The sequence below is a fragment of the Rhinopithecus roxellana genome, chromosome 3, assembly GCF_007565055.1.
Source record: "Rhinopithecus roxellana isolate Shanxi Qingling chromosome 3, ASM756505v1, whole genome shotgun sequence".
NCBI classification, from domain to species: Eukaryota; Metazoa; Chordata; class Mammalia; order Primates; family Cercopithecidae; genus Rhinopithecus; species Rhinopithecus roxellana.
The window spans coordinates 168,375,770-168,394,485 of NC_044551.1; the positions used below are offsets into that span (position 1 = coordinate 168,375,770).

The 18,716-nt window shown below is 36.2% G+C and overlaps 1 protein-coding gene across 2 annotated transcripts in view; it reads left to right on the top strand.

Annotated features, from left to right (window-relative positions):
* CPEB4 (cytoplasmic polyadenylation element binding protein 4) overlaps positions 1–18,512 on the top strand; it is a 78,554-nt gene extending 60,042 nt beyond the window's left edge. For both annotated transcript variants that reach the window (XM_010373340.2, XM_010373341.2), the window contains 6 exons: positions 2,857–3,030; positions 7,624–7,713; positions 8,077–8,195; positions 9,948–10,062; positions 11,214–11,395; positions 14,084–18,512. In XM_010373340.2, the coding sequence (XP_010371642.1) occupies positions 2,857–3,030; positions 7,624–7,713; positions 8,077–8,195; positions 9,948–10,062; positions 11,214–11,395; positions 14,084–14,311 (908 nt within the window). In that variant the 3' untranslated portion in view covers positions 14,312–18,512. The remainder of the gene's footprint in view (positions 1–2,856; positions 3,031–7,623; positions 7,714–8,076; positions 8,196–9,947; positions 10,063–11,213; positions 11,396–14,083) is intronic.
* The last annotated feature ends 204 nt before the right edge of the window (positions 18,513–18,716 follow it).

The following is an 18,716-nucleotide window of genomic DNA, read 5'->3' on the forward strand; positions in this document are numbered from 1 at the left end:
CTATTCCTGTTATGCCTACCACGTAACTAGTATAACAATAGGCATGCTACACTGTTGTTTGCTTATGTGGCCTTCTGGCATTAAAAGCTGCTAGTTCTGGAGGTCAGGGACATGCTCTATTTATTATTTATCCACAAGATCGGGCATTCAAGAAATGTTTGTTGGATAGGATTGAGGTGTTTGGACAGGCTGGGCTTATAAGTGCCAATTTGTTTCAGGGAAGACATTTTCTCAAAGGTTTTCTGAATTAAAGTTTATACTGTCGTTTCCTGAGTATTCCAGTGGATTATTAATTACCTTTACTTTGCCACTTGGCTACAACCTGCTTGGCAATAAAGATACCAAACCTTTTACTTTTCAACATTTAGGACTTGGTAGAAGACTTAATCAGGCATAGGGAACTGTTGGCTAAAAGGAAGTTGATGAATTGCTTAAAGATTTCATTTGTTATGATTTTCTCTTATAAAGGATTAACTGAGGAATACTGTAAAATTGTTATTTCTCTTCTGGTGGTGAAAAAGTCATGAATTAAATATGGGTGTATCTACTAAATTGCTAGTTAGCAGGGAATTCTGAGAGAAAACGTTATTAATATGGTAATAGTTGGTTCTGATCATGTTGTATACTGCCTTCATTTCATAATAGTTTGAACCTTGGGCAACAATTACAGCAAAAAGCTTCCCCTAAAACAAATAAGATTCAATAAAGTTTTACAGTGTGCCTGAAGAAATTTTAAAAATGCACAAAATTGACCTCTTACCATCCAGTTCCTTGTTTTTTCAGACATTTACCAGGAAATGAAGAATGTAGTCACAGTTTTTCATTTTCAAAAGCTGGTAGATGAAATCACAGTTGATTCTTTTGACAATGTTTGAAAGGTTGTTTTGTTTTTTTGTTTTTGTTTTTTTCTCATTTGACATGCAGCAAGGACATATGGGCGAAGGAGAGGTAACATTGTTTTTAACTTTTAAATGTATCACTTGTATTTGGAGACGACCCAAGCTTGTTGAATTTCTAACCTTTGTGGGGAAGGGGAGAGGGGAAATTAAGCATAGCTTTGATCCTTATATAATTTTTGTGTTACAGTTAACATTTGAGACATAATTTGAAGGAGTTAAGGAGCTCTAAAGAAATTTATCAGAATGGTGGGATTTGGATTTGAATCTAAATGATTTCCCTGTGTTATATTAGAAACTCAACTTATATCTAAAGATTTGCTTTTTTTCCTTTCTAAAAGGAATTTCGTAGAAAAAAATTAAGAATCTTTGAAAAGAAAAATATAGTCACACTAGTCCCAAAATACCTCATTATCGTGGAGGTTTAATTATACTTACATGCCTTATGTCGACTTTTTTCTTTTTTACTAAGTAAACAATACATGTGGTTTAAAATGAGATGAGCTCAATAAATGACTAATCCTATACATTTCAAACATTTGGAGGAAAAGCTCTAGAAATTTTAGGTAATTCTAAAGAATCATTTCCTAGAGGTACCTGAATAACTTATTCTTGGCACCTATATTTTGTCTTTTTATAAGAAAGTAAGACAGTTAAATAGCTTAGATTTAAAGGATAAGTGATTTTTTAAGATCGTTCACGAAATAAGCTCCAGTTTTATAATCAGCTCGTGTCTTCACTTGACATATGCTATTATAGGATAAATTTATAAAAAAATATACTGTTATTATTTGTGTTTAGTAATAGAAATTGAAGACATGTATGGCAAAACCTGGAATGTTTCTATTAAAGTAAGAGCACTTGAGATACATTTCTAGAGGATACATTAACAAATTCCTCAAGTAGTACCTAGAAGTAAATTGGCAGCCAGAAAAGTGATAAAACAGTGCTTGGGAGATTCTGCAACTGTTTGTAGCTCTGTGTTTTCCTTATGATTTAAAAGTTTATATTTTGCTGTCAGGTAAATATGGAAGGACTGTTACACATATTGGCATCTCTGGTGTTTCCTGCATATATTCTGGATAAGATTTTCAAATAGCAAATTTAATGACTAGTTTTTAGAAATAGATAATACCCTTAGCAAGCTGATAATAACCCAGCTAATAATAAATATATCTTTAGCATGCCTAATAATCTGAAATTCCATAAGACTACACAATGAAGTTGGAATATAACATTAAGTGGGTTTTGATTATATCCCATTAGTTAAGGTAAACAGAAATGAGTGGTCACTTTAAAAATCTACCTGTTATGTTAGCCACATGTCATGGCATGTGCCTCTAGCCCCAGCTACTTGGGAGGTTGAGGTGGGAGGATCACTTGAGCACAAGAGTTTGAGGCTGCAGTGAGCTATGATTATGCCACTGTACTCCAGCCTGGGTAAAAGAGCGAGACGCTGTCTCAGAAAAAAAAAAAATATATATATATATCTACCCGTTCATTTTAAGCACATTCATAGAGGAAATCATGCAGGCTATATTGTTTGATTTTTTAAAGAAATGTAAGTGATTCAATGTCTTATAGCCAAATTTAATACTTAGTGTACATGTCTAGGTTGCCAATAGCCATGGGGCCCTGCCAAGGGAGTACAGTCTGCTGCCGACTGCTTGCTAAAGCATGCTCTCTCCTCCTTTACTTCAGTTCACCTCACTGAAGTTTCTGGATCCCAGTGGGATACTTGAGTCACCCTCTATTAATATTTAACCATGTGCTTTCTCTCTGACTCAGTTGGGACTTTAAGTTGGTGGGAATTCAAGAGTGTAGCTAAGTGTTTCTATTATTCAGTGAGAAAAAAAAAGCAGCAGTTTTATTGAATCTGCTGTTTCCTTGTTTCTTGTGCATTATAACCAGTGACAAGGAACATTTTCTGTTACCATTTTTTCCCTGCTTTCTATTCCAGGTCAGTCTTCACTGTTTCCAATGGAAGATGGATTCTTGGATGATGGCCGTGGGGATCAACCTCTTCATAGTGGCCTGGGTTCACCTCACTGTTTCAGTCACCAGAATGGGGAAAGAGTGGAACGATATTCTCGCAAGGTGTTTGTAGGCGGATTGCCTCCAGACATTGATGAAGGTATATTTCGAACTGTTTATAGCAGGGTGCCCAGATGGTGGCACATAGTAGGAAACTCATAGATAGTGTTACAATAACAGTCTTATCTGGTTCCAGTCATTAGCCCTGATTGCGTTATTCTCTTGTCCTATCCTCCTATCATGGCATATAAGATTAATTCATAGAAGGAAGGGGAGCAGAGCTGTGCAAACCAACTAAAGCAAGGGATTGGACTATATGAAAAGGAGTAAACATCACTGGGAAAGCTTCCAAGGGATTTGATTGTTGGGTGCATACATGGGTGCTAACTCCCTTTTTGTCTGTGTGTGCTAACTTTGGACAAATTCAGTGGTGTATTTTCCTTTGTTTTCCCCACCTTTTATGAGTGCTCCACAAATGTATAGCTCATTGTTTAAAATCTTAGACTGAGCATGAACTTTTGAAAAATAGAGGCTACAGTTGTACTACAAAGATAATCTTATTTGAGGTAGCATACAAGATGGAAGGTCCCTGCTTACATAGAGGTTACATTTTACTGGGGGAAGGCCCATAAACAATGTATAAATATGCCAGAAAATACTAGAGAGCAAATGTTGAAAAGCACACAGCAGGATGATGTAAAATAGTGACACAGGGAGTTTTTTTAAAATTAGGTGGATAAGAAAAGCCTCTTTGAGAAATTGATGTTTAAGCTGAGACCTGAATAAGGAGCCAGCCATGCAAAGACTTAGAGGGACTTGTTCAGGAATATGCTATTCATTCATGGGTCTGAGTGACCCCGATAAAAATCAAAGTAGCAGACCTTATACCAATCACATATTCTTGGTTGCTTTCCTAATTTCTTTTGTCTTCATTTCCTGAGTGAAAATGGAAATACACTAAATCATGTTATGGAAAATAGAATAGATTTCTTTACACATGTGTAAGATCTAATAAATAATAAGGTTTAATATCTTCACATTTAGATTGGGATCAAACTTATCAAGTCACTTCATTTTCTTTAAGATGATTTATCCTTTGGAAGGTTGAGACAGAAGTGGTTCTAAAAAGCTAAAGATCGAAATAAACTGAGGTTTTTGCTTTTTCTTTTTGTCTACAATAAAATGTCTTGGTGGAAGCTATGCTGAAATTTCAGAGTTATCTGAATCAGTCTCCATCCTGCTCTCAGCATAGCTTGAAAAATATTGTGTTCTGCAGAATTGTGCACTAAAAATTACAGGGTTTATGGGGGAAAATAAGGTTAAAGACAAATCATTTAAAACCTAATGAACTTTATACCTGAAGCACTAACAAGAAGAGAATTAGTACCTTGGAGATAACTTGGACAATTCAGGCAGGTAGCTCAACATGCTTGGGGCTGCTTCAGGGAATATTGAAAATGTACAAAACCAATAAAGCAGAAATGTTGGCTTGCAAGCATGGAGACAATGCAGATGGAAACCGACCTTTGAACACCTGAGGAAGTGCAAACTAAACTGTCAGGAGATAAGAGCCCTGCAAGGTTAGGAGCATAGCTCTCTGACAAGAGAATTCTGGTTGCTGCACTTATTTTTAATTTTCTTGCAACAGAGCTGGGAGGGTTTGTACCTGTACATCAGACAAGTGGGGGGCTTTTTCCTTTCCTGATGAAGTTTATAGTTCTTTCCTCAAACTATGCTAGCTCACCTTGCCTATGAAAAATCATTTATGAACCAGTACAACTTTATGTTATACTGACATTGTTCCCTGTTTACTAGACTCACACAAACTAAACTTACCGTAGAAACAGGTATCATAGCAGAGCAGATTAGAGTGTTTCACAGTCTGGGGAAGATGAAAACAGCTCTATCAGACTGAAATTTAGACATACACCTCATCTTTCTTTTCTGTTCCTTTACCCTGCCCTATTATCAGGTCTTATCTACACATGCTTACCCACTCTTTCTAGAAGTCTTTTTGAAATGTATCTTTCCGTAATCTCATTAGTGTCCAAATGTATAATGTAGCATAATTTGTATCATTTAAATTAATAGCAAAATATGGTCAGGCCTTCCTTGTCTATCATTTTTTCCCATTCATCCCTTTTTCCTCTCCCTTCCTCTAAGGCTGAGATATTGCTGTCAAGGAAGTGGATTGGTGACAGGAAAGAGGTCTCAAGAGGAGGGATATATATACATGTATGTGGAGCAGGCTTGCTCAGAGGCCTGAGCAGCAGCACGTATGGTATCCAAGAAATAAGGGCGAGAAGACCCAAGGCACAAAGGTAGAAGGTAGAGGAGGCTAGCAGGATAAGGGAAAGATTGGTTACATTGAGCAAATTAATAAATGTCTTTGGGCTGGGCGTGGTGGCTCAAGCCTGTAATCTCAGCACTTTGGGAGGCCGAGATGGGCGGATCACGAGGTCAGGAGATCGAGACCATCCTGGCTAACACGGTGAAACCCCGTCTCTACTAAAAAAAAAAAAATACAACAACAAAAAAAAACTAGCCGGGCAAGGTGGCGGGCGCCTGTAGTCCCAGCTACTCGGGAGGCTGAGGCAGGAGAATGGCATAAACCTGGGAGGCGGAGCTTGCAGTGAGCTGAGATCCGGCCACTGCACTCCAGCCCGGGCGACAGAGCGAGACTCCATCTCAAAAAAAAAAAAAAAAAAAAAAAAATTAAAAAAAAACAAATGTCTTTACAGGTATTGGGAGCTAGGTTTCTCCCTACAAAAAGAGAATATAAAAATAGAAAGGCGGAAGGCTCGAAAAAGCCATGAGATGTTGGAGTCATATTGAAAATATCAGTATGAACTCATTAGTTTTTGTAAGTACATACACAGATACGGAAAGAGTTATAAATGCGTGTTTGTGTGTGTATTTATTTATTTCCTAGCTTCATTCACTGTGAAGACTTAGAAATAATGAATACTCACTAGCAGTGAGCATATAGAGCACCTGTATCTTAGTTTCTAAATATCTTTTGCCACTAAGATGATCAATACATCTTGAAAAAAAAAGACTGATTCTTGGGCTGGGACAGGGAAAGAATAATATGAGCCTGGAGTATCTTCTTAGGCCAAAAAGCATGAAAGTGCTTAAGAATGGTGGCAAGAAGTACAAAGGACATACAAGCGGGGACAAATTGTCCCTGACAGTTTGACAATTAGAGCCAAATCAGGGACAATTTTGGGGAAAAATTGAGCATCAAAATAAATGAGTGAATTGGATCACAACCCATTGAATAAAATAGACCCAAACTGATATCAATAAATGAATAAATCAATGGGACAGATGGAAAACTCTTCACTACTGCACAATACTAACTAATACATGTAGAAGGAATGATGGAAACAGATAATCATTATTTGGCAACCATTATTGTGGTAGTTAATATAGGCAGGAGTCTTCAATGGATGCCAAGGCTCATGAAGGAACAGGATATTGATGAGCAACACAATATACTCTTGTAAAACACGAATTGAATACAAAAGGAGAAAAGGTTTCCTTGTGGTAGAGAAACCAGGCGATCAAGATTAACACGCCCTCCAGGTGTGATGGTATGCACCTGTAGTCCCAGCTACTTGGGAAGTTGAGGCGGCAGGATCACTTAAGTTCAAGACCAGCCTGGGCAACATAGTGAGCCCTCATCTTGGGGGGAAAAAAGATAAACATGCACATGGTAGGACAGGACGGCATTGCACCATTAGGGTGATATTCCAGTTTGGAATACATAGCATGCTATAGGAGGCAGAGCACAGACCCAGGCTGAGGGTCACTATCTTAAATCTGTTCAGGTTGCTATAAAAAAATACCATAGACTTACTGGTTTATAAACAACTGAAATTTATTTCTTACCATTCTGGAGGCTGGGAATTCCAAGATCAAGGCGCCAGCAAATTCAGTGTCTGCTGAGGGCCTGCTTCCTAATGGAGAATAATCTTCTCATTGTACCCTCACATGGCAGAAGGAGTAAAGGGTCTCTCTGAAGCCTCTTTTATAAGGGCACTAACCCCACTGAAAGATGCCACCCCCGTGACCTAATCACCTACCAAAGACCCCAGCTCCAAATACCCTCACATTGGGGAACAGGTTTCAACATATGAATTTTGAGGGAACATAAATGTTTAGACCATAGCAGTCATTCTATAGAATGATTATGAAAGATAAGAAAGCACATGGAGCTGTTCCAAATTGGAAAAAGACTGATGCTCTGAGGATATGATAATTAAGTACAACCTATGTTCTGGATAGCAGTGTGGATCAAAAAGAATTTTGAAATTTAAATGAAGTCTATGAATCACTAATAGTGTGATATCCAAATCGTTATATAAGGGAGTGGCCTTGCTTTGAACAGATACCAGTAGTTATGTTTGGGATTGCAGGGCACCATTTCAGAAAAAGATGCTGGCTGGATGGCTTGGCTGGATGGCAAGATTGATTTATATGTACAGATAGAGGGAGAGGGAGAAAGAGGAAGAGAGAAGAAAGAGGGTGAAGGCAGATGTGCAAATTATTAACAGTTGGGGAATCTAGATGAAGGGGATAAAGGAATTCTTTTTACTGTTCTTGTAAATAGTAGATTTGAAACTTAAAAAAAAACTTTCAAAAAATGATCATAAAAACATTTAAATATACTGTTTTGCTTTGTTGTTAGATGAGATCACAGCTAGTTTTCGTCGCTTTGGCCCTTTGATTGTGGACTGGCCTCATAAAGCTGAGAGCAAATCGTATTTTCCTCCTAAAGGTAATTCTCAAGATTCATTATACTTATGTAATTTATTCTTACATTGTTTAATGTGTAGCCTTTTCATAAATGTTCACCTTCACTGTGAAATGTTTCATTGTTAAACTTGCATTTTCCCAAATGCTCTTTAAAATTTCAACTTAATATTCTTTTAATTCAAATTTAATTTTACTCTAAAAGATGTTTCAAGATACTACCAAAAGGAACTGTATGTTGATGTTATCAGAATTTTGGTATAAATATTGTTTTAATTTTTTTTCTATTCCCTTTTCCTTTCTTTAGTTTTAGTGCATGATTCCTTTCCCCTGAAGAATTACCAGAAAATAGGAAAACATATAAGCCTTCTTTCCCCCTTTTTTTCAGGCTATGCATTTCTACTTTTTCAAGATGAAAGCTCTGTGCAAGCTCTCATTGATGCATGCATTGAAGAAGATGGAAAACTCTACCTTTGTGTATCAAGTCCCACCATCAAGGATAAGCCAGTAAGTATAGTTTAGCATAAAATAGCTTCTTGTTTTTGCCTCCATTCATCTATTCTGTTTGAAAAACCCATAGACAACTTGATGTGTTTTGGGTACTTAATTGACACATTTGTAAGCAGACTAAGTAAAGTCTTGTTGTGAAATTCTTAATATTGACATTCTATATATTTGCACATATCAATTTGACATTTAATTTTTGGTTAGTTGAAATATAATTGGTAAATCTTTATTTTTAAAATACTTCACGGCTGGGCGTGGTGGCTCACACCTGTTATCCCAGCACTTTGGGAGGCCGAAGCAGGTGGATCACATGAGGTCAGGAGTTCGAGACCAGCCTGGCCAACGTGGTGAAATGCAGTCTCCACTGAAAATACAAAAATTAGCCAGACTTGGTGGTGCGCACCTGTAGTCCCAGCTACCTGGGAGGCTGAGGCACGACAATCACCTGAACCCAGGAGGCAGAGATTGCATTGAGCAGAGATCACACTGCTGCACTCCAGCCTGAGTGAAGAGTGAGACTCTTTCTCAAAAAAATAAAATAAAATAAAATAAAATAAAGACTTCACTTGATAATGCATTTAATAAAATAGCTGAATTGCCTCTGAATAACAGAACTCAAATCACAAATACTATATGTGTGTCTTTCTAGCTTTTTCCTCACTTTGATAAAGATTTTACCCAATATTGTCCTTAACTTTATATATGGTACTCTCCAAAGTAGAGTGAATCGTGTATATACGTGTACAGGTACATTGCATAGCATACTGTTTTTTCTTTTTGGAAAAGTTTATCATAAAATTTAGCCTTTAGGAAGAGGAGCAACTGGCATGTTTTGATGAATCTGGCAAAGCAGCAGATTATTATCACTCAGCCAGCACCCAATGAATGATGCGATATAGTGCAGAAAGGAGTTGTCAGTGGTCCCAGCTTAAGCAAATAACATTTGTGGAGCTTCTCTTGATGTCTTGTGGTTGTCTAGGTCGGAAACTTTCTAAGAGTTCCTGTGGCCTGGACTCTTGATGCTTGACTTGTTTATGTTCCCTGCCAATCCCCATCCGTATTTGAATTTGGGACGTTTGACCTAGGACTCTATTGGTGTGTGTATTTGGGTACACACCGCTGTCAACCCATAGCCGTTGGCATGGGCATTTGTGATAGTTAGAAAATGTGAACAGTTTTAAATGAGGTACATGATTCTTGATTGACCAATCTAATGGATACACTGAAGTATTTGTCATATAAAAAAAATATTGCAAATATCATCAGTATTTTTACTTTCAAAACCATTTTGAAATAATGCATCAGATTTGATAGTATCAGGAGTAGTTTGCACTTCCTGGACATACACTGATTGGACACACAATTCTAGTTTACTTAGCATTGTATATTGATTGGCATTGGATACCATGCTAAACATTTAAATTATGTAGATATTGGGGCACTGGACAGACTAAAGGCCCAAATAAGCTGAAAAACAGTGATTTAACTTACAAATAATTATGGACATGTTAAGTAATTTGGCTTATAATAGAGAATCAAGTTGAACTTTCCACCTTGGTTTAGTTTACTCCTAAAAATAAAATGATGGGTTGGGATACATGATTTTTAAATCTTCTAGTTTCCCAGCTTTATTGACTTGTAATGATAGGATTATTGCTTTTAGAAATAAAATACTTTGTAATAATTTTTAACTTTTTTGCCCATGAATTGTCTGTATTGAGAATGAGACGTTTTGGTTTGCACATTCCCTAGGTCCAGATTCGGCCTTGGAATCTCAGTGACAGTGACTTTGTGATGGATGGTTCACAGCCACTTGACCCACGAAAAACTATATTTGTTGGTGGTGTTCCTCGGCCATTACGAGCTGGTATGATGAAACAGACAACAAACTCCCTATCCCATAGCACAGAAATATAAAGATCTTCAGGAGAAATTTTTCCTAAGAATTTGAGTTAACATCCAAAAGTGAGAGTTCTAGAATCAAAGTATCTGGGTTTGAATTCATGTGCTCTAATAGTTAAGTGCCCTTGGACAAATTCCGTGACTTTTCTAATTCCCAATTTCCCCATCTATCAAGTAGGGATGAAACACTTTTCATCCCCAGGATGAAATAACACTAGGAAAAGTATTTCCTAGTGTTATTTTGAGGGTTGAATGAGATGACCAGTGCAAAGTACTTAGTCTAGTGCTGCATAATGCTAATTATTACTCTCATCATTGTCTGAAAAGAAAAAAAGCCCTTCAAGAATAGACTCTGTATTGAGATTGTCAGTATTTGTTTCCCACATCCTCATTTGCTCGGTAGCCACTGACTGAGCTCTGGGATATAATAGACTTCTCAGCAATGCATCGTATTTTTAGAGTAGTACTTACAGAACAAATTAAATTCCTAACTTCAAGTAATTTGAGGTTTAATAGCATAAATGAGATTAAAAAACATAACATGAACAGGAATGTAGCTGCACGATTTTAACACTTCATAAAGAAGAAAATGCAGTCATTACTTCAAAGTTTTTTTAAATGAAAAATTGGTGAACCGACTGTGGGGAAAAGGGTTTTGATGGAAATAAGCCAGGAGGGCTCCCAAAGAATCTACTAGTTAGTTTTCTCGTGTTCAAGTAATTATTACATTAATCAATCCATTATTAACTGGTAAATCTATGGCAGCAACATGGCATAGAGCGGGCAAACATGGGAGTACTATCACTTAATGACCTGTGACCTTGGACGGATGGATCACCCCTCAGCACCTCAATTTCCTCGGGAAATTACTGCCTACTTCATAGAGTTGTGAGAATAATAAAGAGAACATACTAGAAAACACCTAGCAACCCCTTGCCCACAATTAAAAGATTAAGGCTTAACACAATGAATGACTGGTTGTAGTAATGTTTCATTTTAATAATTATTATAATGATGTGAGCTGAGAGTACAGATGAATTGCTTTTGATGAAACCGTTGGTGAGCCAGATGAATTTTCCTGATTTTAAATATCCTCTTTGCTCCTTTCTTAATTAGTGGAGCTTGCGATGATAATGGATCGGCTATATGGAGGTGTGTGCTACGCTGGGATTGATACTGACCCTGAGCTAAAATACCCAAAAGGAGCTGGGAGAGTTGCGTTCTCTAATCAACAGAGTTACATAGCTGCTATCAGTGCCCGCTTTGTTCAGCTGCAGCATGGAGAGATAGATAAACGGGTAAGCCTTACACTACATTTTGGAAAATTCTAGAAATGGTCCTCTAAATGTGCGATTACCAATATTAGAATGAGAGAGTTTTATGACAATAAAGTGACAGCTGACAATTTTGCCTATAGAGTTAGTTATGCTCTATAATACATGAAAGAATTTCCTATGAATTTCTTTTATCTTTTAGTTTTTTGAGTAGCCTAATCAGAACACTGTAATTTACCTGAGTTAATTTAATCTTCTCTAAACTGTAGCTTCCATTCAGTCTCAATCCATGCATCCATTCATTCACTTAGTTTGTCATTCATTCAATAAATATTTAGGGAATCCTTTGTACTGTGTTATATCAGGTATACAAACAGGAATGCCCTTGAGGTTTCCTGCCCTTTTTTTGTTTGTTTTTTAATCCTGGGACATAGCGAAGACCTCAGCAAGCCCCTATTTCTCAATGAATTGCACTCACAGATTTCTCTCTTTTTTTTTTTTTTCTTTTTTCCACAGCCGCCACCTCTCACTGATTTATTTCTTAGCTTGGTGTTTCATGCATTCAACAAATGTTTTAGTGCTTAGGGCAAGAAGTTTCTGTCCTCATGAGTTTATTTCCTAGAGGATAGAACTATATCACTTGCCCTTACTACTCAAAGTGTGGCCTGTGGACTGAACGCCAGTCTGCAAACTTAGTTTGTAGTGAGATAGGAATTTAGACCAGAATGTGTAATCAGCTACATTACTGGGCACAATGTTTGGTCCAGCTGGCAATTTTTTTTCATAGAAAGCCTTTATTGATGAGGGAAGCAATATATTGCTTTATATTTTGGTGTCTCCTTTTTATTTCATGGCACACTGGCACTTTCATGCGCACTGACTTTGATATCCAACACTCTGAGGCATTGTGCTAAAATAGATTGATTTGATTGTGTTGTTCTCAATTCAAGATGTAAAAATGATCAAGTCAGTAGTGGTTTCTGCTTTTTATGTTTCATGTCATGTACAGTCTACTTCATTGGCAGTAAAGAAATTTAAGATAGTGGTGGTCATCCTAAAAACTGTGAATATGTTAAAGAGAAAAGTACCTATTCTATTATAAGCATCGGGGAGGGACAAGATTAGTATGTTAACATACCAACTTTGTTTGTTTGTTTGTTTTTTGAGATGGAGTCTCTCTCCGTCACCCAGGCTGGAGTAGAGTGGTACAGTCTCGGCTCACTCCAGCCTCTGCCTCCCAGGTTCAAGTGATTCTCCTGTCTTAGCCTTCTGAGTAGATGGGATTACAGGCACACGCCACCATGCCCACCAAATTTTTGTATTTTTAGTAGAGACAGGGTTTCACCATGTTGGTCAGTCTGGTTTGGAACTCCTGACCTCAATGGATCCGCCTGCCTCGGTTTCCCAAAGTGCTGGGATTACAGGCATGAGCCACCCACCACTCCCGGCCTACTTGGTTTTTTATGCACACTAAAAAATACCTACATCTCACTGCCTCATTCCAACATAAGTTTCAGAGCTGTGGGGGTGGTCATTAGAAATTCAGACTGAATTTGTGTTCCTCTGCAATGAAATCCTTTGCCCAGGATTCTTGTCACTCTGTAGACATCATGGAGCAGCCTGGAGGCCAGAAGCCCAGTGCTGTCCTTATGCCTGCTCTTCCTGGACTTCATGGCACTCTTCTTCTCCTTTTGTACTTTTATTTTTTTAGTTAAAAATATTTTTTTAGTTAAAAATATTTTTTTAGAGGCAGGGTCTCACTCTGTCACCCAGGCTGGAGCACAGAGGCACACTCATGACTCACTGCATGTTCTCCTTTTGTTCATGGCTAATCTTGGTCGGGATTCCTTGTCAGAGCTGGATGCCACCAGTGGTGGTGACAGCCTGCTGTAAGGGAGTTTCAGCCATGAATCTCTCCAGACTAAAAATAACCAGCTCTTTTCTAGCTGATGAATTAATAACCAGGTGACTGTTAATGCTTGAAAGGTTCACATGACAGGTTGGCCGACAGAACGCTGGAACAGGCCCAGTTTTAGAAATTGACCTCTGACTTTTAGACTCAGGTGAACCATATTCTTACTGAGAAAGAACAAAGCAGGGTTTTAGACTGTGAATCCTATGGCTGCATCTTTTTTTTTTTTTTTTTTTTTTTTTTTTTAGCAGAGTTCCAGGTTTGTGATTATAACCCAACATGTGTATACTATAAATAGAAACCACGAGCCAGGCTTTACGACAGCTCAGAATCTTGTGACACAGTAGTCAGGCATCTTCCCACCAACTTGAATATTGAAGTGCAATTGTGTGGAACTTGGATCCTCTTAGTTGATTTTGTTTAAATTATGATTCCACATATGACAAAAATCCAGATCCACTAATTAAAATGAGGGTTTGTGTCTATGAAAAATCTCCTGTGGGTTTAATCTCATAACGTTCTAGTCTCAACAGTTGGCTTCACTTCATGATGTCTGCTGAAATCCTTTTTCCTTTGAAGGATGTTTATTTAATTAGAAAAAAATATAAAATGATAGATAATAAAAGCCTTACTAGGTTCTTAAAAGATGAACTATCCGTATTTCAGTAAATGGATAATTGGTCCTTCCTCTTTGGGCACCTTGCAACAGACTCATTCAAATAGTGGGTGGAAATGTACATGTGTGGTAAGCATTGCTGGTTTCGTCACTGAAAAATGTAAACTCCTATTTTTGATTGCAGGTGGAAGTTAAGCCATATGTCTTGGATGATCAGCTGTGTGATGAATGTCAGGGGGCCCGTTGTGGGGGAAAATTTGCTCCATTTTTCTGTGCTAATGTTACCTGTCTGCAGTATTACTGTGAATATTGCTGGGCTGCTATCCATTCTCGCGCTGGCAGGGAATTCCACAAGCCCCTGGTGAAGGAAGGAGGTGACCGCCCTCGGCATATTTCATTCCGCTGGAACTAAAGGATAACTACAATGCTCATTTTCAGGCCTCAGAATAAGTGCACTCTTCTGTTAATTCTGACCCCTTCCTCAACCTCTTCACGCTGGCATGTCCTTTTGTAGCAGTCTGTAACTTAACTATAGTATAATGAAAAGAATGACCTATAATATAGGCGTTTTGTAGATTCTTGTGTCACTGCAAACAATATGAACTCCTTTTTCGTATTGCCATCGGGTTGCATGGAAGTTTTATTCTCTTGTTTTGCTGGAGACCAAGAGGATCCAAACTTCCTGCAACATTTTCTTAGAGGAGAGAGAGAAATATTAAAAGAGAAATGAAACAATAGAGTATTTTGGGTTTTTAATTAAATTATTGTTAATAATATAACATATAAGAATACTTTTATTAAAATAACCATGCAACAATAACACTATCGGTCTATCTGACAGTTTTTCCCCCAGGGAAGTGCTTTTGCCTTTTTCTTTCTTTTTTTTTTCTTTTTTCCATCTTTTTTGTCTCTCTCTTTTTTCCATCCCTTTTTAATTTTTTTAACAGCAATGGAGGAAGTTAACAATTTTTAATGGAAAGAGCATGTTAGAGCAAACAAATGCATAAGCAAGATTGAGCAGCATTGTAATTAATTTTCAGGGTTTTGAGGCTGAACATAATTTCATTATCCCTCAAAAAATTACCACCACATCAGAAAAAATAAAAAACAACAACAACAACAACAAAAAGTAAAGTAGGCAGAGCTAGGTTTATTTTCTCTTAAACAATTTTTAAAATTCAGAATGTAAAAATTGGGTAAATTTACTACTGAGGGGAGTGCACTTATTTATTTAATTTACTTATCTGGTCAAAGCCCCAGGAAACCTACCAAAGCTAGAATTAATGACAACTGGTGGGAAACCTAGCATTTCCTCTCCTGAAGAACAAATGTATAAATTTTATTTTTGATGTTTATATATAAACTCTATATCCTAATTTACTAACACTCATCAGGTGTCAGCCTTTGCTCTCCATTTTGACGTTAAAAAACAACAGATCTAGAGATACCTCAAGGATATAATTTTTGATTTTGTGTTACAGTACACTTGTAGCCAAAACTGGAAGACAAAACCAATATATAATTTGGCTGCTGATTGGCTTACTTTTAGATTTAAAGTTACTTTGGGTATCCTGTAATTTAGTTGTAACATAGAAAATGAAAAAAAAAAAAAAGTTAAAAAAAAGTAGTTGCAAAGTGTTTTGCACTGTTGAACTAAGTAACTGTGTAAATCTGTGCAAAGGTACGTATGTTTATCTTACTCTTCCTATAAACTAAAATAACATTACAGTTTCAGAATTTAGCATGGGACATAGTCAGTGTTTGAAGTGCCAACTTCATCAAGTAATGCATGCTTTATTATAAATAAAATTCTAGCTTTGAAAGGCGTTATGTGTTGAACAGTATGCTTCAGGGGTAAATTTAAAATAGTCTCTTGAAGCCCTAGTCATGGAAGTAACTTTTATTTTAATTGACATTCTCTTATTAAATGCCCTATCCATCATTAAAAGGATTATTATCAGTGGGCAAAACATGAAATAAAATGATCGAATGGCAATCTTGCTAGTTGTGCTACCTAACAGTACCATCTTGGATCCTTCAAAACCAAAGACTTGCCCCAGCACTGCTGTGGAACCACCTGGCTTATGACCCCTATGGACGATCTTTAGGAAAAGCAGCCCTTTATTTTTAATACAGGCTTTAATGAACTATACCTGTTAAGTTCCAAAGGTCAAAATGGAGGCATTTGCTGTCTAATATTCAAACATAGAAAGGGAGCTGCTTTTAAAGAATTCCCTGCAAATATTGAAAGCAGTCATGCGAATGGAGGGTGCTCTTGTGTAGCTGGTCAGGGACTTTTTTTTCTTTTCTCCTGAACTACATGATTCTAATTGGAATGTTCATTTGCCTCTTTTTACTCTTTTAAATGCTTGTAGGTGGCTTGGGGTGTGCTATCGTGCTGTTCCTACTCAGTAAACAGGTGTGATGAGTTAACAAGAAATAACACTGTTTGAGAACTAGCTTTGAATAATAATTTTTCCCTTTGTACATGACCTGCTGAATTTCGGTACAGTGTTTTTGTAGCTAACTTATTTTGTCATGCACATAATGTATATTTGTTATGCACTACTTTTGTATATCTTGTTTTTCCAACAGTGAACATTTTTAGGCACACTTTTCACTGACGGGATATCTCTTTATGCAATACCTCAATTTTTCATATTGCAAAGAGTAGCTTTTTGTACTTTTATTACTGAGAGATCTTCATATACTTCATTTTTTAATATAAATAATTTTAATAAATTTTATTTTCTTATATTCTGCTTTTTATACATTTCAGTGCTCTGCATACATTTTAAATTATGAATGTCGTGCACTGGCAATGCTATTTTAGAGTCTGCAGAGAAGAGAAAGCATGTTGCTTAAACATCCTTCCCCAGCACCAGCTATTGGTGTACCTATAATTTAAGAAATAGTCTATGTAAAGTCACAAATTAATGAAAAAAAATTCGCATGAAAATGACAGATAACACTGTAGTTCCTAAAAAAAAAAAAAAAAACTAAATGCATAAGCATAGGGTAGAAATTTAAAATAACAAAATTGTCTACAGCTTCTTACTAAGTTTTTAAAATTATTCATAAAACGCAGACATTTTTGGTGAATGTTTAGCCATTTTTAATATTAATAAATTGATGTTAAGTGTTTGATTCAGAGATGTCTGCTCTTTTAAATTACATATAAGGAAAAAAAAAATAGCCTGCCTTGGGACAGGTCTGTAATGTTAGTATGCATGATTAATGTAAGAAATTGTTATTCTACTAATATTTACTTGTGATTGTGTGACAAGTGTGTTTACAGATTATTTGGTTACACTTCAATTTACAGGGCATAAACAATGATTATCTATTACTCTGAACTTTATTGATTACATGTTCTTCAGATTACATGGGATTGTAGTTGGGAGTTACCATGTAACTCAAACATAATTAACATGTAATTAGTTTACAGATTTTAGGGCATCACTTCAATTCACCAAGCATGTAGTTCTAGCGCACTAGCATGGCACCAGCCATGTACTTACAATGTAGTTACAGAGTAATTACATGGTTATTTTTGCAATGTAAAATAAAGTGTTTCTGATTATTTTCTATGTAAAGGAACCCTCTCCTTTCCCCTCTGGTCCCTGCGCTTTGGTATAATATATATACTTCTCCATACACAGACCTCTGCAGAATGCAAAATAAAACTTGCAGTGAATGAATTTAGCATTTTATGAGAGTGCTGTTGGAAAGACTTGATAATTCACCCCTTTTGTTTTGAAGAGTTGAATCTTCTGTTAAAAGGTGATTTAAAACTTGAATGTGATGAATTGTGGCAAGTTAACTTCAAGTTATGTGCAATACTTATTTCAAACTTTTGAAAGATCTTTGCAGTGTAATTCTTTGTTTTTAATTGCAGACATTTAAAAATGTCATTTTCTACTGTTAAGAGTAATCCTCTTTCTTGCTGGTGTTTCTAAAGAAAAGAATCAGAAATCAATCTTTCTACTAATGTAAATTTGAGATTATTTTTAAAAATGGAATAAAAGAGGTTTTGGTCATTTGCTTTATTTTATTATTTTAAAGCTACTGTGATTGATAGCATTGTAAGAATCGGGACAATATTGTATTCAACTGTTTTATTTTTTATATTTTTAAAATTTAAAGTATAATTAGTTTTTATAATTTTCATCAGATTTTTGTTATATTTTTTGGAAGTGAAACTTTTAGCAAGTGGTTGTCTAGTTTTTACTAATCCCTAATTTTTTTCCCAGTGTATTGCTCATATTATCAGAAGGAAAAGTTATTTAAGTATGTCAGTTAATTGTACTACTTGGCTGAATTTCCATATAGTTTTTACTGTGTATGGGGAGGTTGTAGTATTTATTATAGCATTTTAAATAAGGGTAATTCATTTTTTATTAAAGTCATTTTCACGTTAAGTTCCTATTTTTGTATGTTCTACTCTTAAGTTATATAACACAGTTCCTTTTTTAAAAGAATTCATTTGTTGAAGTGCTAGTGGAAAATTAATGTTATTAAATAGTTTGCAAATGACTATTTATACCAGTATGCATATAATTTTTAAATATTTGTAATGTGAGATGTTGAATGAATAAAACTTTTAACTCAGATTTCTTTTAATATACTTATTTCTTTTTAACACAAGTAGATTATGCTTTCTTGATTGGGAATATTAACATTTTAAAATATTAGGACTATACTGTTGAGCTAATGCAGCACAAACCAATATGAAAAAATCTTCAGTCATAGAAGTACTGTGGCCACTGTGCATTCTTATGTAAGCCTGTAAGTGTCGGTGGATGGTTGTGTCTTTG